The 21,320-nt window shown below is 43.5% G+C and overlaps 2 protein-coding genes across 3 annotated transcripts; both read left to right on the top strand.

The window, feature by feature from the left end:
• The first annotated feature begins 3,003 nt into the window (after positions 1–3,003).
• Positions 3,004–8,514, top strand: trappc6b (trafficking protein particle complex 6b). The gene is made up of 6 exons (XM_021615761.2): positions 3,004–3,429; positions 3,519–3,586; positions 7,358–7,475; positions 7,602–7,685; positions 7,785–7,878; positions 8,205–8,514. Exons 1-6 carry the CDS (start codon positions 3,349–3,351, stop codon positions 8,234–8,236), a joined length of 477 nt encoding a protein of 158 aa, XP_021471436.1. The 5' UTR covers positions 3,004–3,348; the 3' UTR covers positions 8,237–8,514.
• Positions 8,515–8,827: 313 nt separating this feature from the next.
• Positions 8,828–18,476, top strand: tpx2 (TPX2 microtubule nucleation factor). Of its 2 annotated transcripts, none has more exons than XM_021615760.2 (16): positions 8,828–9,277; positions 9,617–9,757; positions 10,025–10,165; positions 10,270–10,420; positions 10,771–10,857; positions 11,326–11,436; positions 11,742–11,851; positions 11,932–12,077; positions 12,249–12,420; positions 12,553–12,691; positions 12,997–13,216; positions 13,453–13,722; positions 13,997–14,143; positions 16,907–17,018; positions 17,427–17,614; positions 18,008–18,476. In XM_021615760.2, exons 2-16 carry the CDS (start codon positions 9,643–9,645, stop codon positions 18,116–18,118), a joined length of 2,220 nt encoding a protein of 739 aa, XP_021471435.2. In that variant the 5' UTR covers positions 8,828–9,277; positions 9,617–9,642; the 3' UTR covers positions 18,119–18,476. The 2 variants fall into 2 exon arrangements, with proteins under 2 accessions (XP_021471435.2, XP_021471434.2); XM_021615759.2 differs by having other exon boundaries at positions 8,829–9,277; positions 10,267–10,420.
• Positions 18,477–21,320: the final 2,844 nt, after the last annotated feature.

Raw genomic sequence — 21,320 nt, forward strand, 5'->3', positions numbered from 1 at the left:
AGACTGGGAAAAAGATCTGTGTGTTTGGCGCCGACAGATATGGCAGCTCTGCTTCTAGCTCCTAAGCAACTTTGCAGCATTTTGGTTTATTAGCTCATAAAATGTTTGGTGTTATTACATACTTAAAGAACTTTTGGATGTTAGAGCAGCAGTAACTCCCCAGCATTATGACCAGGAATACGACTTTCGTTCGTACCCCCCAAGGCAATTTAACTTATTCCAGTGGCTGCTCCGAAACACCGCAGGAGTTATCTTAGATTAATTTAGACTATTTTGATGAAGTATACTGGCTGCAACATCTAAAGAGGGACAAACAGTACTATTTTCAATCAAAGGTCAAGAGCATGTGAGGTACAGACATTCACTTCGCCTAGCCCAGCTTCGACTAGGAGCAAACCAAACCTAGTATGCAGAGAACCATGTTAAAACTATTTTGACATAGCTATAGAGAATGATAGAGGCTTCTCGTGGCCAAAAGGCTGTATTAGCATGGGCAGCGCCATTGAGGGCTTCCACCCATAGACTGTTAAAAATATGGAGGAAGCCATCGATGACGTCACCCCATTGTTTCCTATGAAAATGCTCAGTGGCGCAGTTGATGATCAGGAAGTATCATCTTGCTACATGGAGGAGTTTTTGGAAACATTGCGTGAACAGTTTGAGCTACTCTTGAAAGTGACTTTGCAGACTGGCTCAGTGCATCCCCCTCTCATGGAGTATCTCAAGATGAAGGCCCGACCAAGGTACTGTAGGCTATCAATTAAATTATCCTTATAATTTATCGTTTGTGTGTGATTTGAAAGTAATCGGTTCAAGGACATACAGTACCAGTCAAAGGTTTGAACACACCTACTCATTAGAGGGTTTTTCTTCATTTTTACCAAATTTCTACATTGTAGAATAATAGTGAAGACATCAAACTATGAAATTACACATATGGAATCATGTAGTAACAAGTGTTAAACAAATCAAAATATATTTAGATTTGAGATTCTTCAAAGTAGCCACCCCTTGATGACAGCTTTGCACACTCTTGGCATTCTGTCAACATGCACCACTTGGGCTCCCGAGTGGCGCAGCGATCTAAAAAGGCCCTGCATGTATCACAACCAGCCGTGATTGGGACACCCATAGTCACCTGGAATGCCTTTCAATTAACAAGTGTGCCTTGTTAAAAGTTAATTTGTGGAATTTATTTTCTTCTTAATGCGTTTGAGCCAGTCAATTGTGTTTCTTCAAGTGCAGTCGCAAAAACCATCAAGCGCTATGATGAAACTGGCTCATACGAGAACCCCAACAAGGAAGGAAGACTCAGAGTTACCTCTGCTGCAGAGGATAAGTTTATTAGAGTTAACTGTACGTCAGATTGCAGCCCAAATAAATGCTTCACAGAGTTCAAGTAACAGACACATCTCAACATCAACTGTTCAGGGGAGACTGCGTGAATCAGGCCTTCGTGGTCTAATTGCTGCAAAGAAACCACTACTAAAGGACACCAATAAGAAGAAAAGATTTGCTTGGGCAAAGAAACATGAGCAATGGACATTAGACCGTTGGAAATCTGTCCTTTGGTCTGATGAGTCCAAATTAGAGATTTTTGGTTCCAACCGCTGTGTCTTTGTGAGACGCAGAGTAGGTGAATGGATGATCTCCCCATGTGTGGTTTCCACTGTGACGCATGGAGGAGGAGCTTTGCTGCTGATACTGTCAGTGATTTATTTAGAATTCAATTTATTTAGAATTCCCATCTGGTTTGCGCTTAGTGGGACTATCATTTGTTTTTCAACAGGACAATGACCCAACACACCTCCAGGCTGTGTAAGGGCTATTTGACCAAGAAGGAGAGTGATGGAGTGCTTAATCAGATGACTGGGCCTCCACAATCACACGAGCTCAACCCAATTGAGATGGTTTGGGATGGGTTGGACTGCAGAGTGAAGGAAAGCAGCCAACAAGTGCTCAGTATATGTGGGAACTCCTTCAAGACTGTTGGAAAAGTATTCCATGTGAAGCTGGTTGAGAGAATGCCAAGATTGTGCAAAGCTGTCATCAAGGCAAAGGGTGGCTACTTTGAATAATCTCAAATTAAAATTGGATTTGTTTAACACTTTTTTTGGTTACTACATGATTCCATATGTTTTATTTCATTGTTCTGATGTCTTCACTATTATTCTACAACGTAGAAAATAGTAAAAATAAAGAAAAACCCTGTAATGAGTAGGTGAGTCCATACTTTTGGCTGGTACTGTACATCTTGTGAAAGAGAAGCAATTATTGGTACCATGCTTGTGATCAAAAATAGGGATCCGCCTGATGAACATCACTTCAAATGGCTACCCGGACTATTTACATTGACCCCCTTTATTATTTATTATGATTTTTGCACTGACTCTCTGCACACTCACTCACTAGACTCTAGTCACACATGTATACATACTACACCCACACTCCAACACACACACACACACACACACACACACACACACACACACACACACACACTACATACGTTCACACACTCAAAACATACATATTGACTACACACACTACTAACACATAGACAGACTTTCATACTTGTTACATACACTGCTGCTACTCTGTTTATTATCTATCCTGATTGTCTAGTCACTTTTGTACATACTGTAGCATTTATTGTTCTTACTTTTTAACTCTGCATTGTTGGGAATGGGCTCGTAAGTAAGCATTTCGTGGTAAAGTCTACACCTGTTGTATTCGGCACATGTGACCAATACAATTTGATTTGATTTGATGCTATCACAGACGCTACAATGGCACAGATACAAAGATGAGTCCTCTATCTATCTCTATGGAAGTAGTCCATATATGCCTTTGTAACGTTGTTGCCCACATTGCCACAATGTTTCTTGTGTCTAATTAGCTAATTAACACATACATCCACTGGTATTTTTTTAACCGTATGAACTGTTAAATAATAAGGGATGTAATTTTTTGCTTCCTATTCAGGCATTCTTTTGGCCGACTGTTTGCTAGTGTGAAAGAAGGACCTCTGTCAGATGTTTATTTTCATGTCTCATCGTTAAATCTTTGCGTCTCACGACTCAAGTTGAGATATTTAATCATAGTAATTTATTGACGGCTAGTTAGAAATATATGTTGGCTTAAATACTCGTGGGTTCATAGAAATTTCGATTAGGTTGTGTTCTTTGCTTTACATTATTAAGTAACTGTAGAAACACACATCACTAAATTCAAAGACGAATATATTACGTTATATATATAAATATCTATATATGAATACTGATAGCATTTAGGGTGGCGTCATCCTTACTAGCCAGAGGTGTTTGATAGGTTTGGGAATAACCAAGGATGGCAGACGAAGCCCTTTTTCAGTTTTTACACAATGAGGTGATACAGTATATATACAAATCATCTGAACATGGGGAAATGGTGAGGCCATATTTTTTTAATGGTATTGGAACATATGGAATGTGTGTGCATAATAACTAATTATGTTGTTTTATCCTCAAATCCTTTAGGAAAATGGGAGATGTATTACCAAACTGGAAAATATGGGATTCCGGGTGGGTCAGGGACTAATAGAAAGGTTTGTTGAAGCACTGTTTGTTTTGTTTATTTATTCATACTAATATGATAATTCATGTTGTTGTTTACCACTGTGACCACCTCCAATTATTATAGTAATCACTGACATCACCAAACACAAATTATTTCCAAGGGTGATATTTTCCAACCTGATCTGTCAATGGTAATGGAACAATCAGGGCCGGCTCTACCCTTTTTGGGACCCAAGTTAGATTTGATTGGGGTCCCCTCCCCACCTCACGAAAAAAAAAAAGTGTGATTGCCACCCCCCCGATAGCGGAAATACAGTGCCTTGCGAAAGTATTCGGCCCCCTTGAACTTTGCGACCTTTTGCCACATTTCAGGCTTCAAACATAAAGATATAAAACTGTTTTTTTTTTGTGAAGAATCAACAACAAGTGGGACACAATCATGAAGTGGAATGACATTTATTGGATATTTCAAACTTTTAACAAATCAAAAACTGAAAAATTGGGCGTGCAAAATTATTCAGCCCCCTTAAGTTAATACTTTGTAGCGCCACCTTTTACTGCGATTACAGCTGTAAGTCGCTTGGGGTATGTCTCTATCAGTTTTGCACATCGAGAGACTGACATTTTTTCCCATTCCTCCTTGCAAAACAGCTCGAGCTCAGTGAGGTTGGATGGAGAGCATTTGTGAACAGCAGTTTTCAGTTCTTTCCACAGATTCTTGATTGGATTCAGGTCTGGACTTTGACTTGGCCATTCTAACACCTGGATATGTTTATTTTTGAACCATTCCATTGTAGATTTTGCTTTATGTTTTGGATCATTGTCTTGTTGGAAGACAAATCTCCGTCCCAGTCTCAGGTCTTTTGCAGACTCCATCAGGTTTTCCAGAATGGTCCTGTATTTGGCTCCATCCATCTTCCCATCAATTTTAACCATCTTCGCTGCCCCTGCTGAAGAAAAGCAGGCCCAAACCATGATGCTGCCACCACCATGTTTGACAGTGGGTATGGTGTGTTCAGGGTGATGAGCTGTGTTGCTTTTACGCCAAACATAACGTTTTGCATTGTTGCCAAAAAGTTCAATTTTGGTTTCATCTGACCAGAGCACCTTCTTCCACATGTTTGGTGTGTCTCCCAGGTGGCTTGTGGCAAACTTTAAACAACACTTTTTATGGATATCTTTAAGAAATGGCTTTCTTCTTGCCACTCTTCCATAAAGGCCAGATTTGTGCAATATACGACTGATTGTTGTCCTATGGACAGAGTCTCCCACCTCAGCTGTAGATCTCTGCAGTTCATCCAGAGTGATCATGGGCCTCTTGGCTGCATCTCTGATCAGTCTTCTCCTTGTATGAGCTGAAAGTTTAGAGGGACGGCCAGGTCTTGGTAGATTTGCAGTGGTCTGATACTCCTTCCATTTCAATATTATCGCTTGCACAGTGCTCCTTGGGATGTTTAAAGCTTGGGAAATCTTTTTGTATCCAAATCTGGCTTTAAACTTCTTCACAACAGTATCTCGGACCTGCCTGGTGTGTTCCTTGTTCTTCATGATGCGCTTTTAACGGACCTCTGAGACTATCACAGTGCAGGTGCATTTATACGGAGACTTGATTACACACAGGTGGATTGTATTTATCATCATTAGTCATTTAGGTCAACATTGGATCATTCAGAGATCCTCACTGAACTTCTGGAGAGTTTGCTGCACTGAAAGTAAAGGGGCTGAATCATTTTGCACGCCCAATTTTTCAGTTTTTGATTTGTTAAAAAAGTTTGAAATATCCAATAAATGTCGTTCCACTTCATGATTGTGTCCCACTTGTTGTTGATTCTTCACAAAAAAATACAGTTTTATATCTTTATGTTTGAAGCCTGAAATGTGGCAAAAGGTTGCAAAGTTCAAGGGGGTCGAAAACTTTCGCAAGGCACTGTACATTTACATTTTAAGGTGAATTTCTTGCAATTCTACATATTTTGCCATAAGGTGCAGAGAAATGTTAGCAATTGTATAACACATTTCATGCAATTCTACTCATTTTACCATAGGGGCAGAGAAAAACCTTTGCAGTTTTACAGCCAATTTCCTGCAATTCTACCCATTTAGCCATGGGGTGGATGCATATTTTTTCAGTTTAAGCAAATTTCCTGCACTACTACATGTGTTTCCATGACTTATACCATGTTAATGATATCTGAGTGAGAGTGATTAACAAAAATCAGTGGGGATCCCCTGAAGGTCAGGGCTCCTGGGCACGTACCCTGTGTGACCGGTTGTTATTTGGTCATGATTGCTACAAGTTTAGATAGCTGGCTCGAGTAATTTTCAAATAAAAAATGTCATGACAGGCCTTATGGAAGCAGAAAAGTTTTCGGTAAACTTTCCAAATGTCAACAAAATAAAATATGCTAGACAAGGAGGGATCTTTTTTGTCTGTAAAATTTAATGGAAACACTTATGTGCAAATATTAATATAATAACGATCATATCGAAGTAAACTTGGAGTCACGTGATGACATGTTGTGTGGTCCTCCCACTATGACCTTTCATGCAGTTTATTAGGCTAGAGATTAAATAAGTTATGGGTGGTGGAAGTGCAAGGTGATGAGCTTAATGCTGCTTTCCAATAAATATTGAGGGTATTTTTCTGGTTACATGATAATCGATGCTTGGCTGCCATTTGAAAACTGAAAATTATCTTGCCCTTTTGTCTATAATAATCTCATCATGTAGGCTATACAGTGGGGCAAAAAAGTATTTAGTCAAACACCAATTGTGCAAGTTCTCCCACTTAAAAAGATGAGAGGCCTGTAATTTTCATCATAGGTACACTTCAACTATGACAGACAAAATGAGAAAAAAAATCCAGAAAATCACATTGTAGGATTTTTAATGAATTTATTTGCAAATTATGGTGGAAAATTAGTATTTGGTCAATAACAAAAGTTTATCTCAATACTTTGTTATATACCCTTTGTTGGCAATGACAGAGGTCAAACGTTTTCTGTAAGTCTTCACAAGATTTTCACACACTGTTGCTGGTATTTTGGCCCATTTCGCTACCTGCACGCTGTTGGCTAGAGAGCACGTGCCAGTACCAAAGTGGGCACACGCTATAAAACACAATTTTTTTTGTGAGAAAACCACCAGTAAAGTTAAAAATGTGATGGAAAACAATTGAACTTGAATTTTTAATCTGTACATGGGAATTTAACTGCACAGCCTTTTATCTGCAACAAGTCAATTCGATGGGAACACATCTCTGGTGGGAAAATGCACATATTGTTTTTATGCAGATTTTAGAATATTTGCATGAAAATCTGTATCCAATTGGATGGAAACCTAGCTAGTGACTGACATAACAAGAGAAAAATGTCTGATGCACAGCCACATTTTGAACTTGCACCTTGTGTATTCTAACTCTCAACAGAAAGTTGAGTAAAAATTGCAGGTTTGATTCAAGTTTTAAGCAGTTCTACACATTTTGCCATTGGCTGGAGAGACATTTCAGTTTTAAGGCTAATTTCCTGCAATTATACACATTTTGCCATGACTCATGCCATGTTAATGATATCTGAGTGAGCTTAACTAACAAAATCAATAGGGGCCCCCTGGAGGTCAGGACCCCTGGGCACGTGCCCTGCATGACCGGTTGGCATTTGATTATGATTACTTCAAGTTTAGATAGCTGGGCTGGGGCCCTGGATTGGGTGCCCCCTAGCGGCCTGGGGTCCTAAGTACCTGTTTCTGTCTGGAGTCGGCCCTGGGAACAATATCATGGTGAACATACTCTTTTTCTTTAGGTTCACCAAAGACACAGCACGGTTTAAAGATGAGCTTGATGTCATGAAATTCATCTGTAAAGACTTCTGGACCTGTGTCTTCAAAAAGCAAATTGACAACCTAAGAACAAACCACCAAGTAAGATTACATTTCCCAATTGCACTTCAATCACCACCTCTCATGGAAATATTATGCGGTCAAATATTTTCACTGAATATATTGTACTTTTTCATGTAGTGTTGATTTCTGTGGATTATTTTTCAGGGTATTTATGTCCTGCAGGATAACAAGTTCCGGTTACTCACTCAGCTCTCTGCCGGTAAACAGTATTTGGAGCATGCCCCAAAGGTGAGGAAGCATAGTGGGGGAAAACTCACTTGTCAAGCACTATTTATACCTGGACAACTTTCACCACATGTATGGTTCTCCCTGCCCCTGTCATTGCAGTATTTGGCGTTCACATGTGGCCTGGTTAGAGGAGGGCTTTCCAACCTGGGAGTGAAGAGTATTGTCACAGCAGAGGTGTCCGTTATGCCTGCCTGTAAGGAAGACTTTTCTCTTTGGTAGAGCTTGTGAATTGAGAAACATGTTAAACATATAACCACACATTCCTCCATAAACAAGATATCCAGGGTTGTAAACAGTTTAATGAAAGTTAGACTTATTACAGGTATCCAGAGCTATAATGATTCTCAACATAACCATGCCCCAACCATTACTCAACACAGTCTAATACAACCAACCAAAAACATCAGCCAGCCCAGACTGATACAGTATGTTGTGTGTGATCTTGGTATGAGAAGAGCAAAATGATCTTGGGATATACAGTACTTTTATCCTTTTGACATATTGTTTATTTCTTCACAGGTAAATTTCAGGTCATGATCCAGAAAATGTAGCACCCTCCGAAGGAAGGCGTATTCACTCCAACGCCACCCATCCCAGTTGTATTGACTTTCTTTATTGAACAAAAGCTTGAAATGTCCTGCATGCAGACATCAGTGTTGTGCCTACATGTCATGTTTTTATCAAATGTATTTGTACTATTGTTACTTATTATTGTTGATTACGATTAATGAATGCATTATTGTAACATGCACATGAATCATGTTTTTTCTTTACATCTGAAAAATATTATTTGCACTGAGTGTTGATTAAAGACCCAAGTCTATTTCAACCTTTGTATCCATATCATTTGTTGAAGTTAGGACATTAGCATAGGCCTAAATAAGTAGGCCTAACATGCAAAATGTTTTACTTTATTTAACAATTGATAAAGATTAGGCCTACAGAGCATGATGCTGTGCAAATGCACATTTATTATTTGTAGTTGATTGCCCATCGAGTTGAATTTGTTACATTGTTGATAAATTAATGATGAAAATGATGCTCTTCAAAGAACATGGTCAAAGATGCCCCCCCCCCCCCCCCCCCCCCCCCCGTTGTCCCTGTTGGGTGGAGTTTTATTTTGAGGTCCAGTGGAATGGTTTAAAATGTGTAAACCCCGCTTAAACCCCGGGCCATCCAAAACGAACTCGTGCTGATAGGTTTTTGCTGATAGCTGTTTTTTGGGGGAATTTTAAATTATAATTACTCATGTGGGTTTCTTATCTAGATACATTAGTTGACTCTGGGTAAGAGTGTCTGCTAAATTAGTAAAATGTAGTTACATGAAAATGTAAGAATGTGGGCATTCAGAATTGTTACAGAAAGTCCTCACGTGGCAGGAAATATAATTTGAGTATGCCGTAATCCAGGCACGTTGAGCCAATGGAAAACCAATTGCTCTGGAAGAGGCTGTTGATTGGCTGGTTCAAATGGGGAGGAAATTTAAACGGTAACGCCAAACCTTATTTTGTTATTTCAGCACTGAAGCTAACTGACGGCTCAAGGGATTGCCACTACGGCTTGGTTGTGTTTCTAAAACACGCGTTTAAAAGGTATGTTATAATGTAGTGTGTTTTTATGAACATGTTAACTATTTTTTTTTTAAATCTCATATCTCAGATAATTTGGATCCACAGTACAGTATCTAGCTAGTACGTTAGCTACTGTAGCTAGCTTCAATACACTAACGATACCATTTCTGGTATGGCTCTCTTGTCATTATGTTAACGTACTGTATATATATATTGTCGCTAAGCAGTTAAATGTGTTCATGGGGGGGAAGCGTAACGTTTTTCTCGCTAATTTAGCGAAGTTAGCCACTGCTACGTCTTCAAAACTAACTCCCATCTTAACAATTGGCCTCATGTCATGCATCAACATCTACTTGTTAGGAGAGCAGCTACAGACAGCTGCTGAAATGGCTGGTGAGATGGCGCAGGGTGAATCGGCAAGTCACTACGAATTTGATGCACCGTCACATGTAATTGATTTCAAAGCATTGGATACGGAGGACAACGCAGATATTTGGTTTGGTAAGATATTCGCAAGCTTGTGCACAATATTATAAAGTATTTTGGAGGAAATCCGATCTTAGAAGTTATGGGGTTGTTAGTAAGGCAACGGTTATACAATTCCCATGGGCTGTGTAAGGATAGATCTTCCCAAGATTAATGCATGTATTTTTAAATATTGGAGCACGCTGACATATGGGTGGTCTTGGTGTTAAATGCTTTATCACCTATTGTAACTTAAAGTTGTTGAATTTACACTTTATTCTTGAATCGTGTGACTTTCTGCAGACCAATGTGCTGGCCAGGATGGTGGAATGTTTGGCCACCTTGCCACCCCAAACAGAAATGATATGCCATTTGGAATGACCCCTAAAACACACTTGCCCAGGGTGATTGTATCTCCCAGGGTGAAGGACAACTCTAACTCAGGTTGGTACTTTAGACAGTTTTATGATTATCCAGGGTGTTTTCACACTTACATTCACAAGTTGGACTGACCTGTGTAATGTGATATATTCTTGTTTCCACAGTAGAGGCCCCAAGCACTTCCTCGGGACCCACCACAGCAGATTCCCCGAGCATGTCCTCAGCTACCCTCCCCAACATTGTCACCTCCTGGGGAAATAAGCCAGCTCCGGTAGCTGCCCTGCCAAAAAGGAAGGGACCCCCTGCCCAACCGCGCAGGTATGTTGCTTCTAGAACACTCAGCTCGGCTGAGATCTCGTTTGAGGCTCTACATTGGTCAAATTGAGTTACTAAGGAATGTGGTTATTTTTGAAAAACCCAATTGCAGCCATCCTGCTGCATTCATGGGTGTTTGGAATATTTTATTAGTCCATTTCAAGTGGAAAGGAAAGATGGCAAAAGGTTATAATGTTAAAGTTATGTTTCTTTTATAACAGCATCAACCTGTTTAACTGCAGACCAGTCAGGTCAAATACAATAGGAACTTAATTTAGTCCTATCTGGTCAGTATTAGACCAAGCAAATATATGCTTTTAAGTGGTAATATAACACTTGTTTCTGCACTGAAGGGTGTCAAAGCGCAAAGAGGCAGCCTGCAATGAGGAAGGACGGCACACCGCCCCTCAAGTGCCACCACCTGTCAAGAAGCAGAGAAGGTCAGGGAACTTATACATTTTTACTATCCTCCCCTCTGCCACGGTGTGCCTGGAATTATTAAATCTAGCCCTGGATGTGGCAGAGACCGCAATTCATCTTACTGTTTACAGCTCTAACACAAAACACACAAAAACCCAACAACATTTCGTCAACGCATCGCCGTTAAACAACTGGAGTATCTTGTCTCCCCCCTCCCACCATGGTGGAAATGTATTTTGAGAGGGCTTGTTTAGCATGGCCCAAACTGTTGACTATTGGGTTTGAAGTATGAAATTAATATTGGGTGTTGGTGAATGTATTCATTTTTCACATGCAGCGCTCTCCACCTCTGCTTTGTCAACAAAACAATAATGCCTGGGCAGTGGTGCTGTTTCCCCCTACTGCAGATTCCATCTTTAATAATGAACCTTGACCAATTGTCTTGTGGACAAAAGTAACCAGACTGTCCTGGTCTGTTAATTTGCCAGGAGCTCATCTCTGCCCCCCAGGCGCAGTCTTAGTGGCCGCACCACCGTGCGACTCAACCCCAGAGCAGCCACGCAGGCCCGGCACGTTGCAGCAGCCCCCACCACCACACAGTATGTCATACTGCTATCACTCATGGATTTTAATTAGAGGAGGCATGCATGACCTGATGTTGGTGCTGACAAGACTGTCAGTCCTTTAATCCATGGATATGTTAAGGAATTTGACTGGTTACATTTCCCATCACTCAGCATTATAACCCTAGCAATAACTCTCCTTATTCAACTAATCAAGTATTGACACGGCTAGGACAAAAGCTTGCAAAACCCAGTGGTTCTCTGGGACCAAGATTGTGGAACACTGCATTTGAAGGTTAATATCCCTAGATTGTGTTATAAAGTTTGTATGTCAACCTCAGGCATAAGAGCTCTGAGCAGCAGGAGATGGAGCGCATCAAGACTCTTCAGAAGGAAGTGGCTGACCAGCGGAAGAGGAACGAGGCCAGTTACAGGGCTGCAATGGCAGGCAGTGAGTAGCTTCAATTTTAGGAAGGAGTAATCTGTCTGCATTAAGCAGGATTTCATCTTGTCAATCATGTCGTCATTCAGGTCAGCCCCCTAAGAAGCTGGCTCTGGCCACCACCGTACCCAAAGAGTTCAACTTCAGCACAGATGGACGTGTCAAGGTTGGCACCTTGCCACAGCACAAGGAGATGGACTTCACCGCTCAGCTCCGCAAGCACCCATCCTCCCCCGTAAGTAGCTAGCTTTTTGGGGGGGCCACATCAGCTGCTATGGCAGTTTAAGGGATGGGTTTAACCCAAAGATATGATTTTTCCACTTCCCTACGTTGTCGCTTCACCCAGACATATTTGTGATTATTTTTTCCCCCTTGAAGTAATCTCCTGAATTATTTTCTTTGTCAGGCCAAGGCACCAAATGGTACCACTGTGCCCAAGCCCTTTAACCTGTCTACTGGCAGCAAGAGGAAGCTGGAGGACCCTGCCCCCTACGTGCCCATGGCCCAGCAGATTGAGCAGTTTCAGAGACGGACTCCAACCCGCTACCACCTTCGCAGTCGACAGAGCCACGAGAGGGGTGTGTATTAGCTCTAATCCAGCTAGTCCTTTCTGTCATACATGGCCGGCAATGGTGGCAGTCCCATGCTCTGGGGTGTGCTTCGTGCGTGAAGTAAAAATGGCAGCAAACTACAATGATTCTTTCCTTCAGGCCCGTCACCTGTGAAGAGTGAGCAGCTGAAGATCACCCACCCTCACACCCCTCTGCTGATGACCCGGCAGAGGCGCCGACCCACGGCAGTCAAGAGCAGTGCTGAGCTTGAGGCTGAGGAACTCCAGAAACTCCAACAGTGAGTCCACACTTACGGCTTCTTCACTCTGTTCTTCTACTGGCATGCGGTGTGGCCTATAAATAGTAGTTATTAGACTTGGTGGGTTACTTCTACCAGTGTGTACTCTACGTTACTAGAAGGAAGCTGACACGTTTACTGGTGCTCCAGCCCATTCATGGTCCAATGACCTTGAACCCTCTTCAAGAAGATAGAAATGCTTTGTATTGAACATATATGATTTGTTTCAATTTGAATAAGGAATTGTCTTCACTTATTCTATTTGCAACCTTCATTATCCACCCATGTCCTGTGGTATCTTCCAGGTTTAAGTTCAAGGCCCTGGAGCTGAACAGGAAGATCCTAGAGGGGGCGCTGAATCCCAAGAAGCCCTTGGTGAAGGAGTCCACGCGGCCGGAGGGCTTCCATTTGCACATGGACAAGAGGCTGACGGATCGAAATGCCAGTAAGAAGCCGGAGGAGCCCGAGGAGCAGCACACCTTCCACTCCCGCCCGCTGCCCGTTAGGATCCTAGAGGAGGTGGTGGTGAGTGCTACACGGCCAACTCTAGTTTTTACTCGATTGTCATGGATTGGTAGTACATGTAGCCTAGATGCGAGTCTGTTTGCAGTCTGCTCCTTATGGTATTGCCATGCCAAACAATGAACAGAAAATGTAGTATTTTGCATGCAAAACATTCTAGCTCTGGTATAATACCATGATGGTGTATATGATGTGATTGTGCCCTTGCTAATGGGATACGCACACCTGTTGGTTTACAGGGTGTCCCGGAGAAGAAGGTGCTATGTCCCACTGTTCCAGAGTCCCCTGCATGGGCCCTGAAGAAGAGGGTGCGCATAGACAGAAAGGTGGAGGAGGTAAAACCCCCGGCCCCGCTCAAGGCCCACGCGGCGCCCCACTTTGGCCTGCCCTTCCAGCCTAAGCTCCAGGACAAGACCCATATGGACGTGTGCCCCTTCTCCTTTGAAGAGCGGGAGTGTGAGAGAAGGCTGCTGAAAGAGAAGAGGCTGGAGGAGCTTAGGCATGAAGAGGTACTGCCTTAAAAGTGTTCAGTTTTCTCCTCGGGTTGCGTTTGCCTTAAATTCTATTTAAAATGGGGAGACCTGATGAGTAGTCCCACTAGAGGGGTTACAGGAGCAGTTCCCTGTTGTGCCCTGTGTCATTAGATGGTGACGAGCAAGGTGTTGCACATCTAAGATTTGTGGTGCAACATTATTTTGAGATAATGAATTAAAGCCTTTTTGCTGCATGTTTTGCTAGAAAATGTTATCGTAACCAGATTGGTCAATAAATTCTGAACCTCAGGTGCCAAAGTTCAAGGCCCAGCCGCTGCCGGACTTCCATGAGGTGGTCCTGCCAGAGAAGAAGGTGGCTGAGCCCACCAAGCCTGAGCCCTTCAAGCTGCTCATTGACGAGCGGGGAGCTGTCAAGCACGACCGCTGGGAGCAGATGGTAAGGCAAAGGCGGGGTCCCTGGACAACTCCAGAGTTGTACTGACTACTGGCTTTATTGAATTCCTGCTCGGCTGTCAAACTGAAGTTCATGCAGTTGCTTTCATACTCTGACCCTATAAGTAGAGTTCCATATTTCTGACTGGCACCAAGGTACTGCGTGTCAGGCACAATCAGTTTAAAAGTTTAATTTTTAATTTTTATATGTGCATCGACTATTTGCAAAATCCTATTTCCTGCCTAGAGCTGTTGCAGTGACCCTATTACTGCCACACCAGCAGTCATGAGTCATGACCACAGTAAAATTCTGATCTCCTTTTATGCACTCTGGGCATGCATTGGTTGTACGAAACTGGCTAACGATCATCAGGTCCTAATGGCCTGGTACTTGGGGCTCTATTGTCCCTCTAAACACTCTGACGTCAATGCAAATAAAATCGCATCAAACACTTATGAAAACACTATGTGCTTTTAAAACTCACCTCACTGTGATCCATTTGAAGAAAGATGTTCAACCGGTTGAAACGGAGTGGAAGACATGGTCAAAGAACCTGATTTAACATTATTGTTCCGTTATACAATACACAGCCTACTGCACATGGCAATAAAACGTAAAAAGAAACTGATTTAAAGATATCTTTGGTACGTAATTGGTGAAGCCTAAATGAAACAGATTTAGCTTACAATTATAGTGAAATTTGAATAGTCTAGTAATACATTAATCATTAATAGGCTGACGCTTTACCTTAAGCTACAGAATATTCCACCGCTGAGTTTACATTTCCTTCCTTCCTCTCTCCAGCGTGCATAGAGGGGTTGTCAACAGTTATTTATTTTTTCCCCCCCAATTTCGTGGTATCCAATTGTTAGTAGCTACTAACAATGGAGAGACGAAGGTTGAAAGTCATGCGTCCTCCGATACACAACCCAACCAAACCGCACTGCTTCTTAACACAGCGCGCATCCAACCCGGAAGCCAGCTGCACCAATGTACCTGGCAACCTTGGTTAGCGTGCACTGCGCCCGGCCCGCCACAGGAGTCGCTGGTGCGTGATGAGACAAGGATATCCCTACCGGCCTAACCCGGACGATGCTAGGCCAATTGTGCGTCGCCCCACAGACCTCAGAGCCTGGGCGCGAACCCAGAGTCTGCTGCCACTGTGCCACCCGGGAGGCCCCGGTTGTCAACAGTTTAATCAAATGTTTCGTCGTGAAAACATGTTACTATCAATGTTCCTGAACAGATTTCACTTGGTTTCCCAAATTGAAGCACTGGGTTGCTGCAGGAACAGGGTTGGAGAGTCCATGGCCTACAGAGTTTGCTGAATATCACCCGTTGTGCAGTGACATTACCAGACTTACATGAAAAACGCACTGGTGGGAAAGTGGCCTCTATTTTCTATTCCAGTGCATATGGGTGACCATGTCTTGACTATTTGATAATGAGCCATTCTAAATCTAAAAATTGTTGACATAGTAAAGACTAGGTTAAATTGAGAATAGTCTGATGGGTGAAAATAGGATCACTTAATGAGAACTGCATGTGCATCCTGAGGCAAGGAATGGAGTGCAGGCTTTCTTGACTTTCTCAACTCGTCAATAGCCTGTAGTCGCATCATGCAGCCCATATCTTGTTATCTAACGTTTGTATCATTCACAACTAAAGTTGCCAAAACTCAATGTAGCATATAGGACCTGTTTCAAATTCTCACTTTTACACTCAACATAGCCGCTTCATATGCGCACCCTCTTGCTCCGGAATGGGGGAAAAATGTCCTTTCTATTTCATTCAGCCGAGTTCAATTATAATTCTTAATATAAAATAATGACAAGGGACATCTTGTCTGCTAAATGAACAAGCATGGAGCATAGCCAACTTATATTCTCTTCTGAAATACATTTTCTTCATGTTTCTTTAGACCTGCCTAAAATAATGGATTTGTTGTGATGAATATTTACTGATGGTGAATGTCTTTCGCCCTAATTTCGTGATATCCAATTAAGAGCTTGTCTCATCGCTGCAACTCCCCAACGGGCTCTGGAGACGCGTAGGTCGAGTCATGCGTCCGCCAAACCGCCCTTCTAACACCCGCCCACTTAACCCGGAAGCCATCTGCACCCATGTGTAGAAGTAAACCCTGTTTAGCTGACTGAAGTCAGCCTGCAGGCATCCGCCCGCAACAAGGAGTCACTAGAGCGTGATGAGGCAAGTAAAGCCACCACCCGGCCAAACCATCCCCTAACCTGGACAACGCTGGGCCGAACCATCCCCTAACCTGGACAACGCTGGGCCGAACCATCCCCTAACCTGGACAACGCTGGGCCGAACCATCCCCTAACCTGGACAACGCTGGGCCGAACCATCCACTAACCTGGACAACGCTAGGCCAAAACCATCCACTAACCTGGACAACGCTGGGCCAAACCCTCCCCTAACCTGGACAACGCTGGGCCAATTGTGTCACAGCTGTTTGAGACACAGCCTGGGCTCAAACCCTCGTCTGTAGTGACGCCTCAAGTGCTGTGATGCAGTGCCTTAGACCGCTGTGCCACTCGAGAGGAAACGTATTTATGTAGATGTGACAAATGCACACACTAGTGGCTCGTGTGTGTGTGGAGGCCTGGAGATGCTAAACGTGTTTGTTAATTAACGGTCAATTACCGTCAGCCCGTAAGTCTTTTGCATGACGACAACTGTCTGACAGAATTTCATGACCTCCACAGCACTATTCCTGCCCAAACCCCTCTGTTTTGTTCTCTCCAGGTGAAGGAGGAACAGAAGCACCAGGCGGAGGCAGCCACCTTCAAAGCTCGACCAAATATGGTCACTCACAAAGAGCCGTTCCTCCCCAAGAAAGAGAACCGCTCTGTCCTGGGTAAGTATGATCACACCAGCCTTGCTCACCTCTTTCTGCACTGGCCATAGACCACAACCGTAGTCCTGGAAACCTGTTGGACCTCTAACTCAACTTCTCCCACCTTTTATCTCAGGGATTCCCCCACTTTTGTCACCCTGCACAGTTCTCTTGGATCATTACCTGTCTTGAGACTCATCTCAAGCCTATTTCTTTCCCTCAACTACAAATTCCAGTCTTGTTTATCTTAGTCTCAACACTGGATCAGGGTTGCCTACTCCTTTACGTGGGCTTTGTTAGGGTAACGCTGAGCTGGATTTCTGCACTCATAACCTTTTTGCCTTTCCTTTACCACCTGCCAATCTTTATTTTTAAACACCTCACCACCCAAACCCCTTTTCACCTCTTTTTTTTCTTGCCTCTCTTTAGAAGACATGAATAATTCCGTAGTTCCAGAGGGCTTCCAGCTGTCTACAGAGCGCCGCGCCAAGGAGCGGCTGGAGTTTGACCGGGCGGTGAGTGAGAAGGAGGTGCTGAGGGCTCGCATGGAGGAGGAACAGCGCAGGGAGCAGGAGGAGCGTGAGAAGGAGGACATGGCCAGGCTACGCCTGGAACAGGTAACTACACTGACCTTATACCAGCCCCGCCCTGAAGTTGGTCATGTGCTTAAAATACTGTAGAGCTAAGTTGTAGCCTGGTAAGGGCTTGTTGTCCCTATACCACTTTTAAACCAGTCTCCCTCTACATGTGCCGGCTTTTGTTCCAGCACAAACACGCCTGGGTAGGGTGGCCAACCTGAACTTGTCTAAAACTTTCCTTTTTGGTTTCAAATTGTTGTGTACCCTAATCTGATGTTTGCTCTAGCGCCTGCATCAACACACCTGGTACAACTGATTTATTGCTCATTAGGGCATTTGGTATAGTTTTTAGTCGGGCATGTGGTGGTTTGTCGGAACAGAAGCCCTGGTTGTACCTTAGTGTAACGTGAGTGTCCTCGCTCTGTCCCTCAGGTCCACAAAGCCCAACCTGTCAGACGTTACAAACAGCTGGAGCTGAAGAAGAGTGACGTCACACTCACTGTGCCCCAGTCTCCCAACTTTTCTGATCGCTTCCGCATGTGATGGATGAGAAGGGATTTAGTTGTGTATATTATATAAACACTTCATTTAGTTCTATGCCGCTTCTGTTTTTATTTTATTGGTTTGAACCTTCGGCTTTAAATTTCTCTGGAAAAACCTGACTACTCGTTCCCACTATGGCCTGTACATTACTTGCTTGTTCTGACTTGCTGTCGCTTTGCTTTCGATTATGTCTAATAAAGTCATGTTCTTAATGTCTTAACCTTTTAAAACACCAGGCTTTAAATTCATAATCTCTCTTTGAAGTCTTACCTGTATTTAATTTCCTGACATGAATGTAGTCTTGACTGTCTCTGCATTTTGCAGCAGCTTTCTGCCAATAAAAATCGACTACAATGTTCTGATACTTTTTGAATTCTTTATGAGCTTTTGCAGTTTCTCAACCTTTTCTCTACCAGGGACCGGTAGTCGGTAGTTTTCCCTCTGGGGGGGGGGGGGGGGGGCTTGGTATATACGTGTTGACTATCTCCAGGACCAAAGGCTGACCAACTGAGCAAGGTTTTCAACTGTTCTGCCTGTGGCTATGGAACCCTGGCCTGTTCACTGGATGTGCTGTTTTCGACTGCTGCACCTGTCGAACTCAATGCTCCGCTATGACAAGAGAACTGACATTTACTCCTGAGGTGCTGATCTGTTTCCACTCTACAACCACTGTGATTTATTATTTGACCCTTCCGGTCATCTATGAAAGGTTGAAGATCTTGGCGCTGTACTGTTGTCTCCACCCGGTACAGCCAGAAGAGGATTGGCCAACCCTCAGAACCTGGTTTGTGCCTTTCTCGGGTGTGCCTCTTAACAAGGCACACCTGTTTTAATTTGAAGCTGATTGAGTGTGCAAAGCTGTCATGCTTATTACATGATTCCATATGTGTTCATTGTTTTGATGTCGTCACTATTGTACAATGTGGAAATATATTTTTGTTGGAGCAGATGGCCAAAACAATTATTTGTATACTGCAAATTGACAACAGCTAAGCCCAAAGATATTTACCTGAATAATTGCCTGCCCAGCATTTTTATACATGACCCTAAGCTTGATGGGATGTTAATTGTATAACTCAGGAACTGAACCTGTGTGGAAGCAATATACACTGCTCAAAACAACAAAGGGAACACTAAAATAACACACCCTAGATCTGAATGAATGAAATATTCTTATTAAATACTTTTTTTCTTTACATAGTTTAATGTGCTGACATCACACTTATCAATGGAAATCAAATTTATCAACCCATGGAGGTCTGGATTTGGAGTGACACTGAATTAAAGTGGAAAACCAAACTACAGCCTGATCCAACTTTGATGTAATGTCCTTAAAACAAGTCAAAATTAGGCTCAGTAGTGTGTGTGGCCACGTGCCTGTATTACCTCCCTACAACGCCTGGGCATGCTCCTGATGAGGTGGTGGATGGTCTCCCGAGGGATCTCCTCCCAGACCTGGACTAAAGCATCCGCCAACTCCTGGACAGTCTGTGGTGCAACGTGGCGTTGGTGGATGGAGCGAGACAGATGTGCTCAATTGGATTCAGGTCTGGGGAACGGGCAGGCCAGTCCATAGCATCAATGCCTTCCTCTTACAGGAACTGCTGACACACTCCAGTCACTTGAGGCCTAGCATTGTCTTGCATTAGGAGGAACCCAGGGCCAACCGCACCAGCATATGGTCTCACAAGGGGTCTGAGGATCTCATCTCGGTACCTAATGGCAGTCAGGCTACCTCTGGCGAGCACATGGAGGGCTGTGCGGCCCCCCAAAGAAATGCCACCCCACACCATGACTGACCCACCGCAAACCGGTCATGCTGGAGGATGTTGCAGGCAGCAGAACGTTCTCCACGGCGTCTCCAGACTCTGTCACGTCTGTCACATGTGCTCAGTGTGAACCTGCTTTCATCTGTGAAGAGCACAGGGCGCCAGGGGCGAATTTGCCAATCTTGGTGTTCTCTGGCAAATGCCAAACGTCCTGCACGGTGTTGGGCTGTAAGCCCAACCCCCACCTGTGGACGTCGGGCCCTCATACCACCCTCATGGAGTCTGTTTCTGACCATTTGAGCAGACACATGCACATTTGTGGCCTGCTGGAGGTCATTTTGCAGGGCTCTGGCAGTGCTCCTCCTGCTCCTCCTTGCACAAAGGCGGAGGTAGCGGTCCTGCTGCTGGGTTGTTACCCTCCTACGGCCTCCTCCACGTCTCCTGATGTACTGGCCTGTCTCCTGGTAGCGCCTCCATGCTCTGGACACTACGCTGACAGACTCAGCAAATCTTCTTGCCACAGCTCGCATTGATGTGCCATCCTGGATGAGCTGCACTACCTGAGCCACTTGTGTGGGTTGTAGACTCCGTCTCATGCTACCACTAGAGTGAAAGCACCGCCAGCATTCAAAAGTGACCAAAACATCAGCCAGGAAGCATAGGAACTGAGAAGTGGTCTGTGGTCACCACCTGCAGAACCACTCCTTTATTGGGGGTGTCTTGCTAATTGCCTATAATTTCCACCTGTTGTCTATTCCATTTGCACAACAGCATGTGCAATGTATTGTCAATCAGTGTTGCTTCCTAAGTGGACAGTTTGATTTCACAGAAGTGTGATTGACTTGGAGTTACATTGTGTTGTTTAAGTGTTCCCTTTATTTTTTTGAGCGGTGTACTTTGTATCCTTGTGTTTACATTATTTTGGCAGTAACCTGTATATCTGAATTCCAAAATGAAACAAATTGGAAAGAGTATCTGAAACAGGAAGAGTATTTTGGCGGAACATTATCTGATAGTTTAGTGAGAGGCTACAACACCAATAGGTATGCTATTTAGGAGTCTGGAAAAGTCTTTACTAGAAGACTGGTCCAAACTGAGACAATTAGCCAAGACCCAGACATCTGGATCACTGTCTTCTGTGCACAAATACTGGATTGTTTTTGTGTGCACATGCTCTCCATCAGATAAACTGCATCTATGTCCTGCTCTTGATGTCTGTCTGGCCTATCATGCATACCTTGGTTATCTGCTACTGTTTCGCAACCCTTGGCACACTTGACCCTTGCTTGCCTATTTCTGGATCATAAGGCTGTAGCTGGAAGAGATAACAGAGAACCAGCTCACTGCGGCTTTCTCCTCTCTGGATGAGACCAACCCCACTGTGACTAACCAGTACTGGTCTTTCTGCTCATCGTGTACCTGATCTTACTTTA

This window comes from Oncorhynchus mykiss, chromosome 9 (genome assembly GCF_013265735.2).
Source record: "Oncorhynchus mykiss isolate Arlee chromosome 9, USDA_OmykA_1.1, whole genome shotgun sequence".
Lineage (NCBI taxonomy): Eukaryota > Metazoa > Chordata > Actinopteri > Salmoniformes > Salmonidae > Oncorhynchus > Oncorhynchus mykiss.